Source organism: Callospermophilus lateralis, chromosome 7 (assembly GCF_048772815.1).
Source record: "Callospermophilus lateralis isolate mCalLat2 chromosome 7, mCalLat2.hap1, whole genome shotgun sequence".
In the NCBI taxonomy this organism is placed as follows: Eukaryota; Metazoa; Chordata; class Mammalia; order Rodentia; family Sciuridae; genus Callospermophilus; species Callospermophilus lateralis.
The window spans coordinates 83,814,717-83,839,010 of record NC_135311.1 but is presented as its reverse complement, the minus strand read 5'-3'; the positions used below and the strand labels follow the sequence as shown (position 1 = coordinate 83,839,010).

The 24,294-nt window shown below is 35.4% G+C and overlaps 1 protein-coding gene across 1 annotated transcript in view; it reads right to left on the bottom strand.

Moving 5' to 3' along the window:
• The window catches only part of Erich3 (glutamate rich 3), a 73,303-nt gene that overhangs the window by 20,876 nt on the left and 28,133 nt on the right, over positions 1–24,294 (bottom strand). Inside the window, exons 7-9 of the mRNA XM_076862576.1 lie at positions 18,730–18,916; positions 12,811–13,091; positions 7,517–7,750 (exon numbers count right to left, since the gene is read on the bottom strand). Of these exons, the coding sequence (XP_076718691.1) occupies positions 7,517–7,750; positions 12,811–13,091; positions 18,730–18,916 (702 nt within the window). The remainder of the gene's footprint in view (positions 1–7,516; positions 7,751–12,810; positions 13,092–18,729; positions 18,917–24,294) is intronic.

Here is a 24,294-nt window from a genome sequence, read left to right as displayed (position 1 = left end):
TGAGTTTTCATCCTTTGGATCAGTGTGATGCTAACTATGGGCCACCCTAGGGAATATAAATTCCTTTGCACTTGCAGGCTCTTTGCCTTTGATGGTGAAACAACTCCCATAGTTCAGGGGAGGGCTCTGAAAAAGGCAGAGAGTGCAGAAGCTGCAAGATGAGCATGTCAAGCCAGGAAAAAAGATTTGAGCCATCCATTCAGGTGGTACTACAGATACACGGTCTAGAAATTTAAAGTAGTCAACAGTGGTTTGCATACTACCCAAAAAAATCTTCAGAAAACCCTCAAAAGAATATAACATAAGCAGTGACTCTAATAAGGCTCTATAAGAAAGATGCATAGCACAAAAGTCACTGTATACACTGCTCTGGAGCACAGAAATACAAATTTTTTGACCAATAGATATGGTTTATAATTGTTATTATAGAAAAATTTTCAAAGGAAATAGCCTATACATAAATGCTGCCTAGCTTTCTTGTTTTCTCTTTTTCTCTGTGCTCTTATTCATTTTTTTCTCTTTTATTTCTGTGTGACAGCTACACAGATGGCTGAAGCAGCTAACACAGAGTTTAAGAGAAAAAAATGCCTATCTTTACCTTTATTCTCTTCTCTCTGTCCCTCCAGCCCCATCAGCTCTCTATGACAGGTCTGAGCATTTTATGTATAGTCACAGAGACATATCAGAGTTTCCACCAAGATTTGAGAGATGCTACACAGCAGCAAAAAGAAACCAAACCAACCAACAAACAAAAAAACTAGAAAAAAGCCTTTGAGCAACAGAACCCCTTAAGCATAACTCCATTTGTTCTTATCTCCCTGGTACCTTGACAAGCACACCAGATGACCACTATTCTTCAAAGAAATCACATATTTTAGCCACTTATTCTTTATTTTCCATTTTACAAAATCTTGATATGTGAGGGAAGATAGCAGATCAAGGAGAATTGTTCTCCATTGGATTTGTATCAGTTCAAAAACTTTAGGGTCCATGCTCTCCCCATTTGTAAGGATTTTATAACTATTTTTAAAAAGGGAAAGCAAATCTTGCTTACTAGCGATTTCATCCATAGCCTTCATTAATTGCAGTTAGTTAGGATACAATGTTATACATAGTCTGAGCTTCCAAAAATACATCTATCACCAGTATATTGGCATGATGACTCCCTCTTTTGGCCCTGAGTATTGTTCATTTGATAAAAAATAAACACTCTTCTATCTTCTTTAGTAGCTTCTATTAATTGTATTATTTTATTTCAAAAGGTTGACACACACTCTGGTTCAATTTTGAGTCAGTCCTTCAGCAAAGAAAGATCAGGAGAATGAATGGCCTTGAAGTGGCGAGGGCACCTGACCTCCTATATAAACTCATTTCCGTTTTCAAATCTCTCTCTAACCTCATGGTATAATTCAGTTTCAGTCTCATTTCTTGCTCTCATTTTCCATACAGGCTAGAGTAAGATTTTGCTTACAAAAAAGAAAAAAACTCCAAAAGCTTCAGGGCCATGGAATGAGATTTTCAAAGTGATTTCTATTTATTCTTTTTGAAATGAAACACATTTTTATATTAAAAAACTTTCATATAGAGGAAATTTAGGGGCATATATGTAAATTTTTTTATTAGGAGGGAAAATGTCTCTTGGAGGCATGTTGGTAAACAACTTTACCTCCTCTTGATTCCATTTGTCTCTTCCTGGTACTAATGCTGAAAGGACTTGTTCTTGGTCCTTTTGGCAAAGAAAAGGTCTGCACTTAGTGCTGGATGCCTTGGCCAAAGCCAGCAAGTTTATTCCCATTGTTTCATGTTGTATGCAGCATCTGTGACTTATTCTCATCACCATCAGTCCTCAAATCCTTCTTCCCTTTTCATGTTATCGATATCTCTTTGAGAACGAGTCCTATATTTTTTTCATCTTTATAAATAAAATCTTATTTTACAAAACATAGAATTGAGGTAAAATAATATATTCCTCTGTAACACAAACTGTAGCTGTCTCCATCATAACTCAGCTACTTACTAGCTTTGAGTTTGCTTATGGTACATAATTTCTCTAAATCTCTGTTTTCTAGACTTTAAAATAGAGATAATTCTACTTGTTCTCTACAAGTCATCATAAAAATTACATAGGAAAAATTTAACCTCATCAAATTAACCATTTCCTTACAACTTTTAGTCTTTTCCTATCATATATGTGGTATATTCTAATAAATTTATTTTTTGTCATTCCAGCGGTACATTGTATTAAAAGTGATATTATAGCTACCATTTACTGAATAAAAAATAATAAAGCTTGATCATGATTATGCACTTACTATATACCAAACAGTGGGGTAAACACTTTATAAACATCTTATTTAATCCTATGGTGTAGTCCCTATCTTCTTTCTTTCTAGATTCAGAAAATGAGGTCCAAAAAGATTAAATAATATTCAATGGCTATTAGCTACAAAGCAGAAATTTTGCAAAACAATTGTATTGCATTGATACAATACAATAAAACCAAAACCCCTCTACCTACTTAACCACTCTGAAACAGGAAGGTCCAACTATCATGGACTCACTATTGCTCCTTTTAGGTAACTTTCTACTGTCACCACTCAAAGACAAGTGGATATAGTTCTCTCCAAGATCAGAACTCATGAGATGGTCTGTCCTCCTTTACCAATTTCCAGTAGTTAGTCTTCATTTTGTCAACCACTGGAGTCCAGAGTACACTTAAGACACTCTGAAGTGTGTAATATGAATACAGCAAAATATAGCAGCCAAAATCTTCCCAGGTTTATTTATAACATTGACAATGATATCTATCTATCTATCTATATATATCTATATATAGAGAGATAGATATATATACTATTTATATAAATACATATGTATATGTGTATTTATATAAATAGTATCATGTATATATATACTTTATATATATATAAATTAAATATATAAAAAATGTAAACATATATACATTTCAGCTACTTAACAAATACTAATGAAGTAACTGTGGAAATTCACCACAACTCCCTTTCTTATTCCTTAGTCTTAAGAATTTATGGCAAAATCTACATCAGTGACACTCCTGTTTTCTTCAAATGAACCATTTCAAATGAATTTATATATTCTACTACTACTTGTATGAATAATTCTATTTTGATTGTACTCATGAGTTCCTGAAACTGTTAATATTTTATATCAAATACTAGGATTCAGTATATGAGCATAAAGCTCGATAAATATTATAGAATGGATATGTGCTTAATGAAAATGGAGACAGAAATCATTAAATTTCGGGTAAGAGTAGTAATTAGCTATAAGAACATATATCTTTATACAGACAATTGACATGAATTGAAATGTCTCAATTCATCAATGAGAAAAATATGTGCATTACTTTGTACAAGTGAATATCTACAGGTAAACATAGGTATATCAGAGGGAAAAACATCTCCTTATATTTTGCTGTGTAAGTTTTATTTTAGTTTATTAATGCAGTCAATCAGCCCCTCATTCACAAAAGTTTCCTGAGTGTCTAGGTAGTGGCATTGTTGTATAATAGGGAAGAACTAAGACCGCAGAGAAATAACTCATATAAAAATATTTTGTGTAAACTAAGGAATGGTGTTGCATTTAAGTACCCACCTTAAAGCTGTGACTTCCTACTTTGATTATTGAGACATGACTGTGGATTGAGGAATACTCTCCATTTATAAAAATGACTTCTAAGAGAGTGAAAAATAACCGAAAGAAATCATTCTTTCTTACTAGTAAAAAAAAAAAAAAAGCTTCACCTCTTGCTCTCTTCATATACTGGGAAATGATTTTCTGTTTTCTGTCTCTGTCTCTCCCTCATCCCTCTCATAAGGAGCTACTTAGTCTTTACCTCTTCCTCGTAGGCACTATCATCCAAACTGTCCATAAAAGAATAAAAGCATATTCCCAGTGACATGATACTTTCCCTGCAACCTTATAACATTCATCTGTGACAATATATTTTCAACTGGTAAATTAGTGCCTGGGGTTGCCAACACAAATGCAGAGAAAGGAGGCTGTCATTCTTTTTAAATGATAGGAAGGCTCACACATCATTCCTAAACCAGAGTCCTCTCTCAGTCAGCGTTCAGTCCACAGCACTCTATCACTCACGGGCTGCTCAGCACAGTGTGTTCATCAAGGCGGGCCAGCACAATTGTTAGCTGGCAGTTTAAATGGGGCTGACTTGTCACAAGAGTGACAGCCTGGGCAATTGTTTGCCCTCTGGGAACAGGTGCAGGCAGGTTCAAATGAAACACATCCAAATACTAACAGCAAGATTCTTAATCATGTCAATAAAATGGATGTGCTGGTGTCTGAGTTTCAGTGGTCACAATATGCCTCTTACACTTTTGAAGATGAAATGCTGTCTTGCTTTTCAACAGAGTGGAGGAATCTATCATGTCATCATTTTAAATACATGCTAGTTATTTGCTGAATGAAATCTCTAATTCTGATACTTCATAGGCTAAAAGGCATGTTTTTGAATAACACAGGGGTAGATTATCAAAATAAAGGGATGGAAAATAAGTGAACCTGGTGGTGAAGGAATGAGAGAGCAATAAGCAATGAGATTTTATTTCAGAATAATGGTGTTTTCATGTAGATGCCCAGGATGCAGAAGGACCTTTTAAAAGGATAGTTTGATGACATCAATATCAAAACAACAAAAGAAAACAGCTGACCAACTTAATTTTTGACCATTAAATTTTCCAAGCTTTGTGAACTGGCTATATTCTTATAGCTTTTTTATTGCATACCCTATTTAAACATTCTATATTCTGTATCTATACAATGCTGCTAAATACATTTTTTTGGAACTTCCAATAATAATTATATAGCATAAGTGTACCTAGACATCATGGTATTAACCAAACACCATAGAATTGGTGTTATTTTTTATATTTATATCAGCTCTGTGAGGAATAACAAGAATAACACACAGTCCTGGCTTTCCTAAAAGTGTAAATAATTTATGTATTATTAATGTGTACAAATAATTTGAAGGACAACATTTAACACAGATTCAATCAATGAATGTAAAATGAACCCCTGAAGAGAGCTTCATAAAACAAAAAGCTCTGTGGAGGCTGCTGAAGTGGGCAGAGTAATGGAAGAAGAGAGTGAACCCAGAACTCAGTCTAGGGAGGAGAAAGACAAATGTGGGTGAAATCACAAGTTGTCCATTTTTATTTCTTCTTTTTAAAAACAAAGTAAGACAAACAAAAGTTGTAGACAAGATAAAGGGCTCAACATAAATGCTTTAAGGAAACAAAAACCCTCCTATTGGAGTGACTTACTTTAATTTTAGGCAAGGGGATATTTTCTAATTTTGAAGAAATGCGATCTTCTCCAAATTTTAGATTCTGAAGTTGGGTAATATTTGCATACTGTTTCCACTATTTTCTGGCTATGTGACCTTGGGAATTACTTAATTTACCATTTCAAAGTTTATTTATCCATTTATAAAATGGAGATTAAAAGAAAAAAGTGTTTTTCCAAATTATTTGAAGTAAATTAAATGTCATATAAAACATTTAGTAAAAGGCTTAGCACATAGTAAGTCTTAATAAACAGCAAGCTATTATGTGATTTATTGCATTATCAATTTGATGCCTTTTGAAATACTGCTAACATCCTTCTCTGTTTGAACACACACACACACACACACAAATTATGCTGTCTTAGAAGAATCCATTCAATATCCCAAAACAACATGATTACATAACTCAAAACTAATCCCTAGGAGACTGATATTCACAGTTCCAGAATCTTCATGAAACCAACAACTTGAAAATCTCCCACCATTATTGTAGAAATAAAAAATTAAGAGTCTTTTATGTTTTAAATCAGATATATTTACATGCAAACACATTTTCAATCCTTTTCCAGGCTCAAGTCACTTGTGTAATTGCTTTAAAATTATTGACTCAGGTGATATCACTTTTCCATTGACCTCTTTAACCTTCTCTATGCCTATAGGCACATAAACTTAATTCCAAAATTCACATTCAAAATGAGAAAATATATATATATATATGTATATGTGTGTGTGTGTGTGTGTGTGTGTGTGTGTGTGTGTATATATATCAGGCATATATAATCTAAGAAACATAAAACATAGGTATTAAGAGAAATTATATAGAGAAGGCCTGATTGAAAACATTAAAATATATTTTAGTGTCTAACCATTAATCTTAAGTAGTTAATAAAAATGAGTGAAAATCTTGTTTTCAAATTTACTAGTAGTTAACTTCATCCTAATTTTTTTGAATTGTTTTACTTTTTACCTTGGCTATAAGAAAGTTCAGGATTAGATTTTTATTGCAAACATAGACATAGTTCCATCTCTGCTTCCTAGCAAAATTATTTTCTGTTTTACTCTAAATGATTTCTATTTTTTTATTATTATTATTATTATCATTGTCATTATTATTGCCTTGCACACTTGTGCATAAAATTTTAGAATTGTTTGAATTATTTTTTGAAGACGGTGCAATTGCAAACTATTTGCTTTGTGATTACTTGATTACTTACTCCCTGCTCATATTATCCTAAAGTGTTCCATAAATTTAAAATTATGGGATTTCATACAGGAAAAAAAATTTTGAGGGGTAAAAAGAATGGAAAAAATGGACAGCCATTCAAAACATAATTATAATGTGACATTGTTCTCTAGTCAGAAGCAAATTACAAAATCGTACAAATACGTAAATATAAGAGAGGTTTATTGCTATTGCTGGTAAATGCTCAAGATGTACCAAGAAAGATATTTGATTAACTAGAAACCACAGAGCCTTGGCCAAATCCTCTTATAGGACAAAGCAGAAAAATGTATTTCTTCTTGTATTGAACAGAATTTGGTGAATTAAGATCTTTTAAAATGTCTTAAAAATGTATGTATGCCTTGGGTAATGAAAGTTTCTCTTGCTACCTGAATACTGTATTTTCCTTGTGAACATTTGGAATCATTTTATGGTTAAAGATTATAAGGAGGCCACAAACTCTTCCATGAAGTTAATATGCTAGCATCCTGTGCTTAAGGTAAGTTAAATAAAAGAAAAAATGAGGGAAAAAATAGAACTAAAGACACAAATTTTCAGCTTTTCCTTTTACGGAGCAAGAGCTACTTGTCATTTTTCAAAAGGCAAAAAATGGTGTGCATGCATGTGTGTGTGTGTGTGTGTGTGTGTGTGTGTAAGAGGAAATTGTGATAAAAAGTATATAGTATCTTTCTAAGCAAATTGAAGATGTATCACAAGCTTTGACTAAAAACCTATTGAAAAATTCCATCAAACTAAGGAAAGAGAGGATTAAGGAACACATCTGAAAATTGGATACCTATGGGAGGTTGATTGTCCACCATCCTGTGGTTACGTAACATGTTCTAAACATCTGCTTAAACAAAGATTATCTTATTAAATATCGGGGAGAGAAAAGCAGTAACACACCGACTTAGCAGCTCAAGCCAACGATAAGCCAAACAACTCGCCTTGTTTATTCTCTTCCGATTCACTCTCAGAGCATCCATCATCCTCATCTTTCACATTGTCATCAGCATCTGGTGCCTTCAATGACAAGATTTCACTCTCCTCAGGGCCTAAATTATCTTTTTCATCCTCTGAGGGTGACTTTGATATTCCATTCATTTGATCATCAGCCTGTCCTTCTTCATTAGCTTTCTCATCTTGTTTCTCCTCATCTATTTCAAAATCTTCTTCATATTCTGAAGAAAAAAAAAATCTCCACTGTGAGAATGAAGATAGAATCCCTGATACTTAACCTATTTCACTTTAATGAGAACTTTGACTCCATTATCTCCTCTTCTGGGGGCCTTCCTTTGCTGCTTCTTTTTCACACAATTAGCGAACATGGAAAAGTAACAGGAAGTGATCGAAGACAGCAATCAGTTACGTACCCCAGAGCACAAAAGAAATGAGGCCCCAAATGACAAGACTGAAACCTAATAAAAGTTCATTTACAAATGAACATCATCATCTACAATGACCGAAAGGGAATGAGAGGAACTTGAGATAAGACAATAAATGAGAAGTAAATTAAAAATGAAGAGAACAGTATTATAATAATGAAAGTTAATTTGGAGATCCAGTGAGGTCATATTTCATATGAAGACTGTTCAAAATATTTGGATATCAAGTTAATGAACAGTGACGTGGAAAATTTCAATTAATAAGTTCAAAGGCTCTGAGAAGTAACACTTTGAATAGTACATTCTTTGAGAACCAAATGGACATTAAGAAAAGCATTGTGAAGGATTCTATAGTAAGGTGAGAGTGAAATCATATATATTATTCATCACTACAATAAATGAAATAGTCACATTCCAAGTATAAAAATTCTTACAAAATTAACTATTCTTGTCACAGTCACAAATTTGCTTCATTCCCAACAGAGGTGCAACAAATCTGTAGCAGGAAAAGGAAATTGTCATATCAGATAAACTCCAGCAGTCCCTCGTGGTTATAATTTTTCACCTTTCATATTTAATTGTTTTCCTTTTTCTTCCACCAAAAAAACCCTAAAATTCTTGAAGTGACAACATGCCAAAGATAGAGAGCAGAAGGATCTCATGCAGAACCAATTAAGCAAATAAATAATTATCCTTAACATAAAAATTACAGGGAAAATAAAGGCTTCCCAATTTTGTGAGTTTTAGTTATTAGATATTCTGGCTTCTCTTCCAGTGGTGGGGCCTCTTGGGTAATTTACTTGAGAGCTGTCCACCCTGCTGCAATAAAAGAAACTTAATTTAGAAATAGATGCCCTGTGCATATAAAGAAAGCTCTGTTAATGTGGAGAACAAATGTGGGAGATATAAGAAGGCAAAACGAAATAAAAATCTATAATGAAGAAAGCAAAAAAAGAGAATTCACAAAAATACTTTCATAAAAAATATTTAATACGTTTAAACAAGAAATGTGAACTTCAGTAAAACAAAGTTATAAAATAAGCCACAGCTGGAGCTGTGGCTCAGTGGTAGAGCGCTCACCGGGCCTGTGCACGGGTGCTGGGTTCGATCCTCAGCACCACAAAAAAATAAATAAAACAAAGGTTAAAAAAAATCTTTTAAATAAGCAAGAAGATGAAGAATTTGTTTCATAATTCATGACACTAACAGGAAATACTAATAAAACTTTTATATTTTGATTTAAGAATTGCTGGCCAGGTTAAAGGATAGTCATCTCTTGGCCTAGGTAACTAACAATCAATAAGCTGTCACTGAGAATGTCCTATGAAGATAAGAATAAAACTGCAAGATTAAAACCCTACAATAAGACAATGCTGCCCATTAAGAAACCTCCAATTTTTGTAGAGAAAATAAAAGTAGACACACAAGAGATAGTGTATTTGTTTTATACTAGCTTTTATATAGAGTCCTCAGTAACGTTTCAATACTACTGGGCTCGATAACTATGGATTTTTATATAGGACTCATGGTCAATTATTTGAGGTTGTGCTGAGTACAGTAGTTCCTCTCTCTAATGAGGTTTCATTTTTTGTGGCTTTAGTCATCTGTGATCAAATGCAGCATGAAAATATTATATAGAAAATTCTAGAAGTTAAGCAATTACTAACTTTTAAATAATTAGAATATATGCTCAGAATTATTCTATTTTATTATTACTTTAATCACTGTGCCTAACTATTATTATAGGAAAAAACATAATATAGATAGGGCTCAGAACTATCCATGGTTTCAGACATCTGCAGAACATCTTGGAACATACCTCCCCCAGATGAGTGGGGATAGAATGGAATCAAAGAAAGGCCATTGGTCATTTTAGGGAACTGCAGAAGAGTTCAAAAGTGGAGGGATTAAGCTGAATGGCAGAACACATACATATGTCATTTTAAAGATATTTGCCCTGATCACAAGATAAGCAGGGGGCCAGACAGGACATGAGTGTTTGCTCCAATGCCATCCATCATATTACACAGTGGTAAAATATGAGGGGCTTGCAGCCAGGCAGTCATGTATCTAACACTAAGTTAAAGCATTCCATAGTTATGTGATCTTAAACAATTTGTTTGACATCTTTAAGCTTTAATATCTTCATAACGTGGTCAGTACAATGAATAAATAAAATGAATAAATAGAATTAAAAGCAATAATCTTTTACACAGTGCCATGAACTGAAGGTGCCTAATAAGTATCAGAGATGAGTAGTAACAGTGGTTGTGACTTTTTAGTGGAGGGAACTGATCATAGGGCAAGAGAAATCATATGCAAAATGCACTCTCTGGACAGCAGTATGGTTTAGAAGAGGCACCTGATTAAAATCAGATCAGTACAAGTGTACACAATTAGGACATAATTACAGTTACATTATTAAAATAGAGCATAACATTGAAGGAACGTGTAGTAAACCATAAGATTGGTCCCTGTATCCTCTTTTGCAGAAGCTTCTGTGTTTTCTTTCAGAATATAAAATGAAAGGCTGCCTGGCTTTGTTCTACCCCTACTATCATCATGTCTAAATATCAGCCTTCTGTGAGTCACAAGCCACCTTTGGGTTACCAAATCATGGTTTCAGTATAAAAGACTAGTGGGATGCTTTTTGGCATCCTTCCTTTTTTTTCTTTTATTCATAATTTTTTCTGCTCCTTCATCTCCTTTTCCTTCTTCTAGAGAATTTAATTAGCTTATTGTTTTCCATCCCCAGTAAAGAGGACTTGAGTTAAAACCAGGTCAACATCAATGCAACCGCCACCTCCCTCATGAACCTCTACTCGAGCTTCTTGCAGCTCCTACCTACATCAGTGGCTGCTCTGCAGAGTCAAAGCCCAGCTGGGTTTCATTGTTGTTGCTGTTATTGTTTTGTTTTGTTTTAATGTCTATTTAAACTCCATTAACTAGCCAACACAGAAAAAGGACCTTGAGGAAAGCTCTATCTTAGGCATAAAGTATATGTCTCATAGTTCTAGCCATGTTGGTTTTTAAAAAAATAAAAAGAATGAAGAAATTGAAAGCCTTTTTTTTCTATTCAACATGGTTTTAATAAACCTCCATGTCACTAAAGTTAAAACAAGTGAAAACACATGCTCATGTGTTGATGTCTTTGCGATTGATGCTGCTACCAATATTTTAAATTCTCAGTTCAAGATAAGGATAAAAACTAGGCAGGATCATGGAGAGAGGTGAACTGGGTAAAAGTATTATGAGTGAAATCTCTCTTAGGAAAAGCACATTATTTCAGTAATAAGCAAACATGAAGTCCAATGCTAAAATAGATCTGTGGTTTTTCTCTCATATTTCTGAACCTTTGGGCAGCAACAAGATGAGATGAAGAAGAAAATACCTGGGATGCCAGCCCTTCCACAGACCAACCCAACCTGTAGTCATTGTTCCTCTAATCTAGGCTTTGTCTCCTTGGTATAAAAGGGACACTCAGCCACTCTCTCTTTCTGATTCTTTAAACCCACAACCATCTGGAATCTAGGAAAGCTTTTACAGAATAGAAGATTGCACATGATTTGAATTTCTAAGCTTTAGAACGGGACAAATCTCTAATGAATCTTAGTTCCACTTTCTTACTAGTATCTGACTCTCCAATTTCAGCCTGTAAAATGCAGGGAATAGTTATACCTACTACATACATTATAATTTGGATCTTTTAATGTCTGCCCAAAGGCTCATATGTTGAAAGCATATTCCCAATACAGCAAGCTTCAGAGGTGGGGCTTTTAGGCAATGATTAGATCCTGGGGCTGTAATATCACCAGTGGATGAATCCATTTGATGGATAGATGCCAATAGACTACTGGGTGATAACTATAGGCAAGTAGGGCATGGCTGGAAGAAGTAGGTCACTGGGTACATGTCCTTGGGGATAATATCTTGTTCTTGGCTCCTCATCCTGCTCCTTCCTGGTTACCATGAACTAAGTAGCTTTCCTCAACCACACCCTTCTACCCCGATTTCTGGCTCATTTCAGATCCAGAGAAATGGAGTTGGTTGGCCACAGACAGAACCTCTGAAACTGTGACCCCAAATAAACTTTTTGTACACTGTTGTTTTGGGGTTTTGTTGTTTCTGTTTTTTTGTGGACAAGTATTTTGTTTACAGCAAGGGAAAACTGACTAATACAATATCAAATAAATATATTTGATGTTGTGTGTGTGTGTGTATTTATATACATATATATGTGTGTGATATATATATATATATATATATATATATATATATATATATATATACACACACACACACACACACACACACACACACACACACAGGAGACAGCCAGGGGGCGGGAAAGAGAAAAAAGCAAAAAAAAAAAAAGGAAAAAGAAAAAAGGCAGACAGCCTCTAGACCCATGAGCCTATGACAACTGCTTTTAGTGATGGAATACTCTTCAGCATATAATCATATAGATTATACCTACCTGACACAAAGCCATTCATTTGCACTAAAGAAAAGAACATTCAAAACCTAAAGAAATAAGTGAAATTCTATTTGGTTAAAATGATCTGTGCAAAAGTCAATAGGGCCTCTGGCTCCCACAGACAGAAATTCCTCTTCTACTCCCTCATCCTCACAACAGGCACCTTCAACCCTTGGGGTCTGTGTGCACTCCTCCAAGGTAGGGGATGCAGGACTCCATACAAAGAAACAGGGGAAGCAGGTTGGAGATTCCTTACAGGACACAGAGCTGCCTAAAGATCTCTCTACTGAGGAACAACATTTAATGCATATTTTTGATACAATTTTAAGAGTTTAAATAATAGCAGCAGCAATAAAACAGCCCTATGATAATTTATTACCATATTTAAAAGTATTTCTTTGGTTGTTTTCCCAATCATTTCGTCTTTGTTTTCCTTTAAGTTCCATTTCTTCCATAGCAGTTCTCACTTCTCTGACTCCCATATTTATTTCTTGAACTGAACAAGTGGCTGAGAGAGAGGTTTTGTTCACCTCCATCTCATTTCTTCTTGATATCCCATTCTCTCTATCCTTCCTCAGTTCTTCTCTTTTATCTGTGCTTTTCTCTTTCCTAGGTTTCATTGAAGATGGTTTTTTGTCAAGGCCCATTGCAATAATGCACCTATGAAAAATATTAGCATAAAGTGTTTATTAACTTCTATGTGGCAAGGTAGAAACTCAAAACTTTTTAAAGTGCTTATCTCTTATTGTAGTAAGAAATGGTCTGAGAAATATTTTTCTACTGTACAAATAATTTAATTAAAAATAAATGATTGATACTAAAATCTCGTCAATGAATACAAATTCTTAACAATCTTACCCACAAAATAAACAACTTATCAACCAAGAACTACAGTGTCAAACCAAAATTTGTACCATAAAATAGATTTTTATCTTATAATAGTCATGAGTAGAAACTAATATATAATAATAGATAGATAATTAAAGTCCTTCAATGAGACTTATGCAATAAAAGAACATTCAGGTTTAGAAATAGGGAAGCTGAGATAAAAATAATCAGAAGATGGCATTCAGTCTTTGATAATTTATTATCCCAATAACACAACAACAAAAGGCATACAAGGTTGACTGTAAATAAGTATGACGGATGTTTTTAAGAAACATACATAGTCACACATCATTGTGTCCTTTAAATAAATAACTCAGGAGTCTGCACCCTAATTCTAATAGAACTGACATTATTGTTTTTGAGTGGCCTTTTGAAGCCTGTACTGCAGTCTGCCAGCAATTTTTGATGGCAATAATATTTTGTTCCTCAAAAAGGGCAACAATTTGTGGAAGTCATGAAGTCATGCCAAGTCAAATCTGGTGAACCACCCAGATGATCTGAGTGTGTTATAACATAAAAAAAAAAAAAAAGTTTTTATTCAGTTGTAACAAAAGTGATGTGAATAAATTGTTTTCTATTGATTAAGTGAGTATTAAAGTTAGTATAAAATTAAGAGTTTCTGTACTAATAATCTATACATTAATAAAATGATGATAATGATAATGATAAATTGTTGAATACACTCTCTGTGTCACGCTCTTTACGGGGCACTCTATTTATAGTATCTTAAGGGATTCATCACCCACAAACCATTACCAAACAATTGTCACTGTTATACAAATGGAGAAACTGAAGCTGAAAAGCTTCCATGACTTGCTCTAGGTCATCCAGTAGATTAGCTGGATGTATGTAGGTATGTAGATGGAATTCTTGCTCAAAACTGTTAGACTCCATCACCTTCCACTGCAGCACAACATGGTGTTCCATGACAGGTATAGCTGCTAAGATGATCAGTGACACAGACAAATGTCACACATCTGGGTTTCCACCAGAGAAAGTTCCCGCTCTCACCAGAAACTAACACAATTTGTAGAAGTTTCCACCAATGCCTGGAGACAGTCCATGACTTAGCATAGGTGTCTGACAGACATCAGCTTCAATGTTCCTCCTTCTCTAGAATTTCACATGGCCCCCTCTCTCCATGTCACACACTACTGAGGAACTAAGTCTCTCGTAGTGGGCAGGTGAAAAGGCTTCCAAGTACAGTCAAAACTTGTCAGCCCAGGAACAATAGGAGTAATAGTAAAATCTGAAAATTGTCCTCAATCTAAATCAAATCTAATAGCAATTTTTTAAACTGAAGATTTCACTGAATTCCAGCCACTTTCAGTCTTGAAATAGCACAGGAATTGGTCTTAGTACTTTCTCTCAATAAGCAAATGCAAGAACTGAGTTCTATCACTTAACATTTCAATATCTCCCCATGGGCGGGGGGGAAAGCTAAAAGGATTTGCACTCAACATGCTGTAGAAAAATGAAATAAGAAAATAAACTTACCTCACCCATAATAAGCATGATAAATATTTCTGGACTATAATGGTGATGTGCTTAGCACATAGCTTTCCTTGGAATAAAGGTGTCATGCCTCTTCACAAAATATGATTACTAGCATTGCCTTCTGTTCAAGCTGTTCCTCCCTCATTAATGGCAACACCAAGCCCACTTCCTTGGAGCTTCTGATAGGCTGTTACCTTTGGTTATTCTGGGACAATGTAAAAGCTTTGATGCCTCTCTACTGCATGCACAGACTTTTATTGCCCATCTGCTAAGGGGAATTGGACGAACGAAGTGAGTAGCATCTGTGCTCCCCTGTCATGACGACCTATTTGACTTCCAAGTATATCTGAGGTGTCAATTTTGATTACTAAAGCTCATTCTGCATTCTCCTTGGTTAGGCAACTCTTCTTCCCAAGTTTCACTCTAGCAATTGAAAATAACTACCATGCCTCTTCAAACAGTTCCCATAATTAAGGGGTGAGCGCAGTTTGTAGAACCTTCACATTTTGGAATTGACCACTGCTAATCTTTTTTTTGTTTGTTTGTTTCCTGAAGACCTTAAGAAGGTAATTTCTGATCATTTCTAGAAATAGAAGTCCCAGTGTTTTTATTTGACCACATCTTCTCTTTATCACGTTGTGAAATTTGCATGAACAGCCCTTTTTAAATGAGTTAAGACTAATTTCATTTTGAACAACCTGGAAGAGTTAATATACACTCCTTAAAATAACTAAAAGTATTGTAATGGTGTCTCCAAAAAAAAAAAAAAAAGAATATTCAATATAACCAGTAATATCAGTTCTCTTTATAGGTAGTTCTCAACTCTCACTGAAGTTCTATGGTATTGATGCCCCTGGAATAATAGAAGTCATCTCAAGTAGGGCAGGGGCCAAATAAACAAGATTTTAGATTTACTCTTCCATTCCTACTCCTTTAAACATTTCTGAATTGACTTTCACCTAATCTGCAACAGGGGGACATCAAACAACACTACTTTGAGCATTTACAGGTTTGATTGGAGGAAATTATTTTGAAATTAACAAATTTTTTAAAGGAATTTATTAAACAATTCCTATAAGAATTGTACAGTTAAATTGAGGGTAACAAGCCTTATCCTTTAATGTCATAACCACTTTGATAGTATTTGCAAAGGTGGATAAAAGAAGGTAGAGAGGACTTTTTGTGAATCTGAAATCACACAAAGAATTGTACAGAGGCTAGGAGATGTTGAATTGAACAGCAGATGTCATCAGTCAAGTTGTGATATATACACGTCCTATAAAGTGCTCAGAGCTAAAAATGTACAGATTTGATGGGTACACATCCCAAAGAATGCAATGTGTTTGCACATGGATGATCATAGCTCATTAGTTTTCCTGGAAGTTAAATAGAGATGTGTTAAATGACTTGCCTCCAAATAAGAAGATAGCTTAAATGAATTATAACTGAAAGAAAGGCAATTCTGTTGGGCCCTAAGTACACTTGAGCACCAAAATTTTGCTCTAGGCCATTCAATTCTCCTGCTCTCTAGATGATCTTTTTCAGACCTGTTCCCTCCCCTAAAGTTTCCAACCCCTCCTCCTCAACTTCAGCTAATAAATGTATTTCTTATTTTAGAAAGTAGAAACAATTAGCAGACGACTTCTAGTTGGTCTTAGTAATCCCCCATCTTACCTTTCTCCCTCTCCTATATTCCAATGTTCCTATTGGTGCTATAGAAGAAGGACCTTTCTCTTCTTAGGGTTTACAACCCCATGTGAGCCCTAGATCCTATTTTCTCTAGTCTACTTAAGAACAAAGTACTAGCAATTTTCCCCTTCATGTCTATTTTTTCTTCTCTTGAGTATCAAATCCTATCCATTAGTATAAAGATGTGTTATGATATCACCTCTTAAAAAATGTTCCTTTGACCCCCTATATTCCCCCACCTGCTTACCACCAAATTACCATTTTTAAAGGAAAACTCTTTTAAAAATATGTCTATAATCTCGGACCTTAGTTCTTCCCCAATTGCTCTGTATCCCACTCTAATTGAGCCTATATCCCTACCACTTCACTATAAATTGTCTCAAGATCACCAAAAACAAACTCATCCCAAGTCAATGTCCAATCTCCAGTTTTCATTTTACTTAATCTACCCACATATTTCAGTCCTTTAAGTATTCCCTTCTTCAAACATCTGTTCATTTCCAAAATATTGGTCTGAGTTCTCTTTCTGAACACTGACTATCCTTGACAGGCTGGTGCCTCTTGATTTCCCTCACCTCTGACTTGTAATGATGTGCAGTTTATTCTCCAACATTTTCTCTATGTGTATCCTTCCTTAAGCAATCTCACTCCATGACTTTCAGTGCCATGCCTTCTACATACAAACCTCTCTCAAATTTAGATATCAAGCCAAGACCCCTTACTTGAGCCCAGAGTCATACATCCGCCTGCCTAGTGAACATGGTGAACTTACAGTGTCTCAGATATCTCACACTTACTGTGCTCCAAAACCAAACCCCTTCATTTGATCTCTAAGCCTGCTTCTTTCACAAACCTATCTTAAGTATATGTTAATAGGGCATCTTCCTAGCTATTTAGGCCAAAAACTTTTTAGTCAACTTTGATTCTTTATGTCATGCCCTGAATCTATCCATCAATAAACTCTGTAAGCTCTACCTTTAAAATGTATATTGAATCCAACCACTTCAAACTCTTTCCACCAATATCTCTTTCCTGAAATAAAAATTTCCAAGATTCTCCCCACTCTGGTGGTTTATTTTTCCCATAGGATTTCCTGTATGATTGGGCTAGTTGCTCAAAACCTTGCAGGTTTCTCATTCTCCTCTGAATGACAGTCACTTTTTATGACTTAGAACTTCTACATGGTTTGGTCCCACTGCCCCTCTGACCTCATCTTCTATCGCTGTTCCATTCCTTATTTTGGCTCTGGTCACATAATCTGAGACACACATACTCCAAGTATGCTTCTCCTTCATGCCTTCTGCATGTTTTTCCTCTCTAAAAAGCTATCAGGAGGAAGAGATCTTTTTTTTCTAGTTTCTGCTCAAAAACCATCAGAGAGGTGTTTCCTGACTACCTCACTTAAGACAACTCCTTATCCCATGACCCTTGTGCCCCTTTCTCTTGGTAATTCCCTTATCATGTTTTGTGTTTCTCCTGATTAATACCATGTGACATGATTTATTAGTGTATTAGTATGTTATTTTCCCTTCTCCTGTTAGAATAACTTCTACGATAGCATGTCACTTGGTTGGTTCACTCTTGTGTTCTAGTTTGGCATCTAGTCAATTCCCCGTGAATATTTTCAGAAAAAAAAATGAAAGCCCAAAGGCAAAACTCCCAATTTCAAAGAGAATGTCCAACATGAAAGCTGATAAACAACAGCTAAAACTAACCTTTCATCATGCATTTTGTTATAAGATTGAAATGAAGATAATGAGAAGGCAAATTGGGCCACATCATAATGCAAGCGCACCCCTAATATGCATAACCTTTAATATTCAGTCACACAGGACTGATGCTTGGTACAAGGCATGTGTTTGGGGTTTTAGTCCTAGACCAGTTACTAACATCAAAAAATAAAGTGAAAAAAAAAATTTAAAAACTGTCCTCTCTTTCCTATCAGAAACAGAATTTCAGGCAGTTTGAGGAAAAAGAAAAAAAAGTAAGATGACTTAAAATACTAGCACCTTTTATCTCTATTATATAATCATCTATAAATCTTATATTTTAAATTCCAAATATAAACCTTCAGTGATGTAGTAAACAGCCTTTAACGTAGATATTTTAGGCTCATATACACTGGTTTTGCTTTTAAAATCGTATAAAGAAATGCATTAATAAACACATAAGAAGAAAACTTCAGCAAAACCAGCCCTCTACCGCAGGAAATGTGTTTCCATACTTGTAGCAAGGAGATGCTCTCTCCACACACACAAACCCAAAGTAGCCTCGTCTGCCTCCAAGTCTGGAACCTTTTCGGTGCTTGAATTCACAACAGGAGCTTAACCTGTTCACCTGCAAACCATTCAGGAAAAAGGTGAGGCTGAAGGGAAAACCATGGTGCCTTTTGGAAATAAACTGAAAGGTCTCTGGAATAAAAAAAAAAAAAAAGTGCATTAGTGAAAGCAACCATGAACCAACATCTTCCCAACCACATTTTTCTTTAGGCAAATACAAGGTGCACTAGTTCATCTTTTAATTCGAGGACAACTTAAATCATAAAAACACATTCTATCACTTGGAGTTTGTAATAGATGCTCAATATCTTATACAACTCCTTGATATACAATAATATCTAACATTATATGAGCAGTTCTTATATTCTAGCACTATGCCTGATTATCTTAGTTGTGCTATTTCTCAACAATCACAAGAAGTGGGAATATTTCTATTGCTATTTCTAGATGAGGAAATTGAAGCTTAGAAGAGTTCTGTAATTTATTCACTATCATACAGTAAGTTGGAGAGTTAGTGATTAAAGATAAACATCTCCACAGAGTCCACGCCTGTCTCTTGTTATTTTGCCATCCCTCCCCCTTCCAGGCCAGGGATTGAATTCAGGACCACTCTGTCACTGAGCTAATCTCCAACCCTTTTATTTTTATTTTGAGACAGAGTCTCCATAATTCGTCCATGCTAGCCTCAAACTTGCGATCATTGTGCCTTAGCCTCCAGAGTTGTCGAGATGATACGTGTGCAGCAACATGCACAAATGCTCTTGATAAAGTACATAATGACAAAAGAACACTGTGAGGTCAGTAAAATTTTTTAAAAGTTCACATTTTTAGTTATGACCTTAAATATCCTAATACATATGTGAATGATGCAGAGTTATTCCATCTCCAAGTCATACTCAATTCTATTTGAATTTGAGACTTCTTTATTCTCACCCACCCACTCACCGAAACATTCCTACCAATTAATTAGAAACCAATGGCTGTGACATTAGTCTTTAATCATCCAAATCTTTGTAATTCTCTTTGACAAAAATCCCACTCAAGAGACCCTAAACTTCAAGACTTACAGAACTTATTCTTTACAATCCTGCTTCTCATGAACAACAGAGGTTTTCAAACTTGAATATGGACCAGAATCACCTAGAAGACTTATTAAAACACAGACTGCTAATATTCACCCCAGAGTTTCTTAGTCAGCATTTCTAACAAGTTTCCAGTCAACTTGGATGCTGCTGGTTCCTGGGACCCCACTTTGAGAACCCTGATCCAGATACATGCTTGTATGTTTGTAAAAAACCATGAGAACTAAAGCTGGTATTGCTCAACTTGGTTTCTCTAGGTCCAAGAACAAGTATAAGGGAGGACTCCCAAAATAGTTAATGAATCATTATTTGACCAACATCCTTCACAGTCACCTAGAAAAGCTGTAAGTGTACCACATTATGCTCCTAAAATATTTCTAAGTCAGATGCACCTTGTCCTAAAAAAAAAAATTGAAAAAGTAATTCTGCCATTTACATTTAAGTATTTTTGAAGTGAGATTAAATAAACTAGGGCGGGGAAACTGAAAAAGTCAGCATGCTGGGAAGCTAAAACACAATAGGTTTAAAAATCCATTTGTTTTAATAATAAGTAGACTCCTTAAGTGGTGACTAGAAAGCAAATTTGATTGCTTTCATTACAGAAACTTGACCCACACATTCGTGTAACAGAATCCATTCTGCTGCAGCCTGTGTGTATAACTCCTCAGTACTCAATGCAGGAAGGAAATATATACGCTCAGGAATATGCTGAGAACTGGCACAGGAAATCCCTTCTGGACCGTCCCTCCACTTGATGCTCATGCAGCTGGAGAGCACACCCAGCTGTTATTCCATTTTGTTCTTTTTTTTCCCCAAAAAATTATTGAGGAAGAACTGACACCCTTTGTATTTATTTTATAATTTTATAATTGAAAGTATAGTGACATCTCCCAATGCTGACTTGATTCATACCCGAAATCACAAAGTTTTGGTCCATGTCCCAGTTCTTCACTTACTACTTGGATGTCCTCGGGGTAAGTTATATAACTTTGGTTTCAGAATTTTCACCTATAAAATGGGAATGGTTGGGGTGATGGAGATCTCAGTTTACCCACTTTGCAGAGCAGACTTAAAGATGATGTAATGTACAATATTAGAAAGCACTTTATAATACTTGCAAAACTTAGTTATTCATTATTTGCCAACAGTGGCTAGTGCTGTAATAGGCATTATCCAACAGTGGATAGTGCTGTAATAGGCACTGAAAGAAAGCAAAATATTAAAAATGAAAATATCAAATGTGGTCATCTCCTCCAAAAGTTATAATTCAGCAGGAGAGACAAAATTAATGTACCAAGCTTCTAGAGTGAGCTCACCAAATCCTCTCCCCTTAAAAATTTGTCTCTGGAAATGAACCAAAGTCTTAAAACCAACTGAGTGGCACTCATTCATAAAAAAAATCACCGAACTTGAGGTAGAAACAGCAGAGAATCCGAGGCATCTTGCCTGGGGCTGCTCTCATCCCCACTCCTGCCACTGTTTCATCACAGTAGCTCTAATTGGGGAGGGCAGCACATAAATAACCAGCAGTTTCCCTGTCAGTGGGGGCTGCCTTGATATGGAGCAAAAGAGGGAAAATCTCTTGGCCTGTGGCACTGCCAGTAATAAGTAGCTATCTCAGAGGCAAGCTAACAGGGAAGGTCAGAGGTTTCCTGAGATTGGAGTTCTAATTAGGAATAGCAACACGCCAGTGGACCAACCAGAAATTTAACAGGGAGAAACAGGCAATAAGGCAGTCTTAGAAGCGTTCAATAAGCTCTCCCATATCACCAGCTAACTGGAAGGAGCACGGGTCCGAGTGGACCTGACCTGTTCATTCATTCTCAGCCTACTTGGAGCTTAATTTATGCAGAGAAGAAATAGAGACTGGTGGAAATAAAAGTTGGAGCAGACTTGGAAACTACTGGAACTTGAATGTCCTCCTGAGTCACTGAAATTGAAAACCACTCAGAACCTCAAAATGTGATATTATTTGGAAATAAGGTCTTCATAGATAAAAGTAGTGAAGGAGTGAGATGAGATAATCCTGGCTTTCGGTTTTGCCCAAAATCTGATGACTGACATCCTTATAGAAAGAAAAGGGTACAAAGAGTACACATGCAGAGATGTACAAAGAAGGCCATGTCAAGACAGAAACAGAGATTGGAGATGGAGCTACGTGACAAAGGAGGGCCAAGAATTACCAGGAGCCACCAAATCTTTCTTCGCCAGAGCTTGTCAGGGAGCAAGAACTTGCTAATACCTTCATTTGAGATTTCTGGTCTACAGACTTGTAAGAGAATAAATTCTATTGTCATAAGCCACAATCTGAGAGACAGCTACAATCAGTCTTAGGAAACTAACACCCCTACCAACAGATCTCCTAGTAGAAGGGAGAGGGTATACTAACTCAAGGTGTTTGAGTCTAACCTCTTACCAATCATTAATGAAATCAGAGACACCTTTGAGACCAAACTAAAAAATAAAAATAGAATTCTTAAAATTTGCAGTACCTGTAATATACAATCTAAAATATCTTTTGTTCCAACAAAAACCAACAGACTTGTAAAGAAACAGGAAAAGGACCCATAATCGGAAAAATATATAAAAGCAATAATAGCCATTTCTACAAATCCAATCAAGAATCACAATATGTGCATATTCAAAATCTTTATATGTCCATAACAGCATTATTTTTAATAGCCCCCAAATGGAAACAATACAAATACCCTTTAACTGGTGATTGCACAGAAACTATGATACGTCCATGTGGTAGCATATAGTTGGCTATACAATGAGCATAACTACTGGCACATCCAGGTGAAAAATCCCTCATCTGAAATGCTTTGGGACAAGAAGTGTTTCAGATCTCAGAATTTTTTGCATTTTTAAATATTTGCAGAGACTTTAAATGTCTGAGAATCCCTAATCTGGAAATCTAAAATCCAAAATGCTCCAAAATTTGAAATTGTACACGTCACTATACTAAAAATAAATGCATGTCTCTTAAAAATGGTATGCAAAGTGAGAGAAACAAGACACAAAATATTACCTATTGCATGATTACATTTATATAAAATATCCAGAAGTCATTTGCAGAAAGAAAAATTTGTAGAGACAGAAAGCTGATCAGTGGTTGCAAGGGGCTGACTATGAGAGTAAGGACTCACTGCCCATGAGCACTCAGGGACTTTCTGACATGATGATGTTCTAAAATTAGCTTATAATAATGGCTGCAGTACTTATCCAAATTTCTAAAAACTATTGCTTGGCATGCTTACGAAGAACAAATTGCAAGGGATTTAATTTATACCTTGAAATCTAAAAAAATCTAAAAATATCCATACATGATAACACATCAAGGAAAAAGAAACAGATAGTCAATGAATTGAAAAAAAAATGCTTCAGTTTTGAGTATCAAGAGCCATGGGCCACTGGGGTAAAGCAGAGTGGAAGTCCCCTGAGAAAGGTGCAAAGGCTCAACCTAAGTCTTAAAAATCATTGATATTTTAAGTTAAAAAGAAGGAAGGATAGTGCATCACTAACAAAGGAAACAGCACAAGACAAAAGTGTGTGGGGGACAGCCGAAGAGCTGTTTGCCAGGGGATAATGAGGACTCACAAATGAGTGAAATGGGATCACGTTATGAAAATACAAGGAAATGGGGCACAAAAGGAAGAGAGCAAAAAAAAAGGGGGACTTTGTTCATTGCCTCCACATGAACCCATGAGGCCAAGGTTGGTTTTATTCAAAAAGATAAATGCGACAAGTAAAAATTCCTGTGAAGAAACTGTAGCATTTACAAGTAGCAAAAGTATTTTGTGACTGCATAGGTGATATAATAGGCAATCAGCTTGTGATTTGGAGTCTAAAATTTAACTACAAGAGGCATAATGAATTACTTTGAGAATAAAAGATGTACTTGCTGCATTCCTAAATAATTTTACTGTTATTTTTAATAGAAAAGCAAGACAAATTAACAAAATGCCCTATTTTAATGAGTTTACTGCTCTAAGCATATGCTAAAGGCCCTTATTTTTTAACAGAAATTTCTAAAAATGTATTCACATTTGACAGATTCATGCATAGCTTTGATTTGTAAAAAGGGCAGATTATTTTCAGTCCAACTAAATTGCTAAGATTGCTGAACCTCAAGACAACTCTAAACTACCCAACTTTTCAATTTGAATAATCAATCAAAGGCAAGCTGTTACAAAGTATTACATGGACAAGATTCAATTATTAGAGTCCACAATTCCTTCCTATTATTCAAGACTGTCCAATGCCATAACAAAAAGTTGCAGTATCAATATGTATGCCAAATAATACTGAGTGGGGTAACACCCTCTCCTCATGTAAACTGATTCTGTACCCTCATAGAGAGTACCAGAATGCTGTTCAGCCAACACTCATTTTTTTCATTTATATCTACCACATTATCCAGCAGTC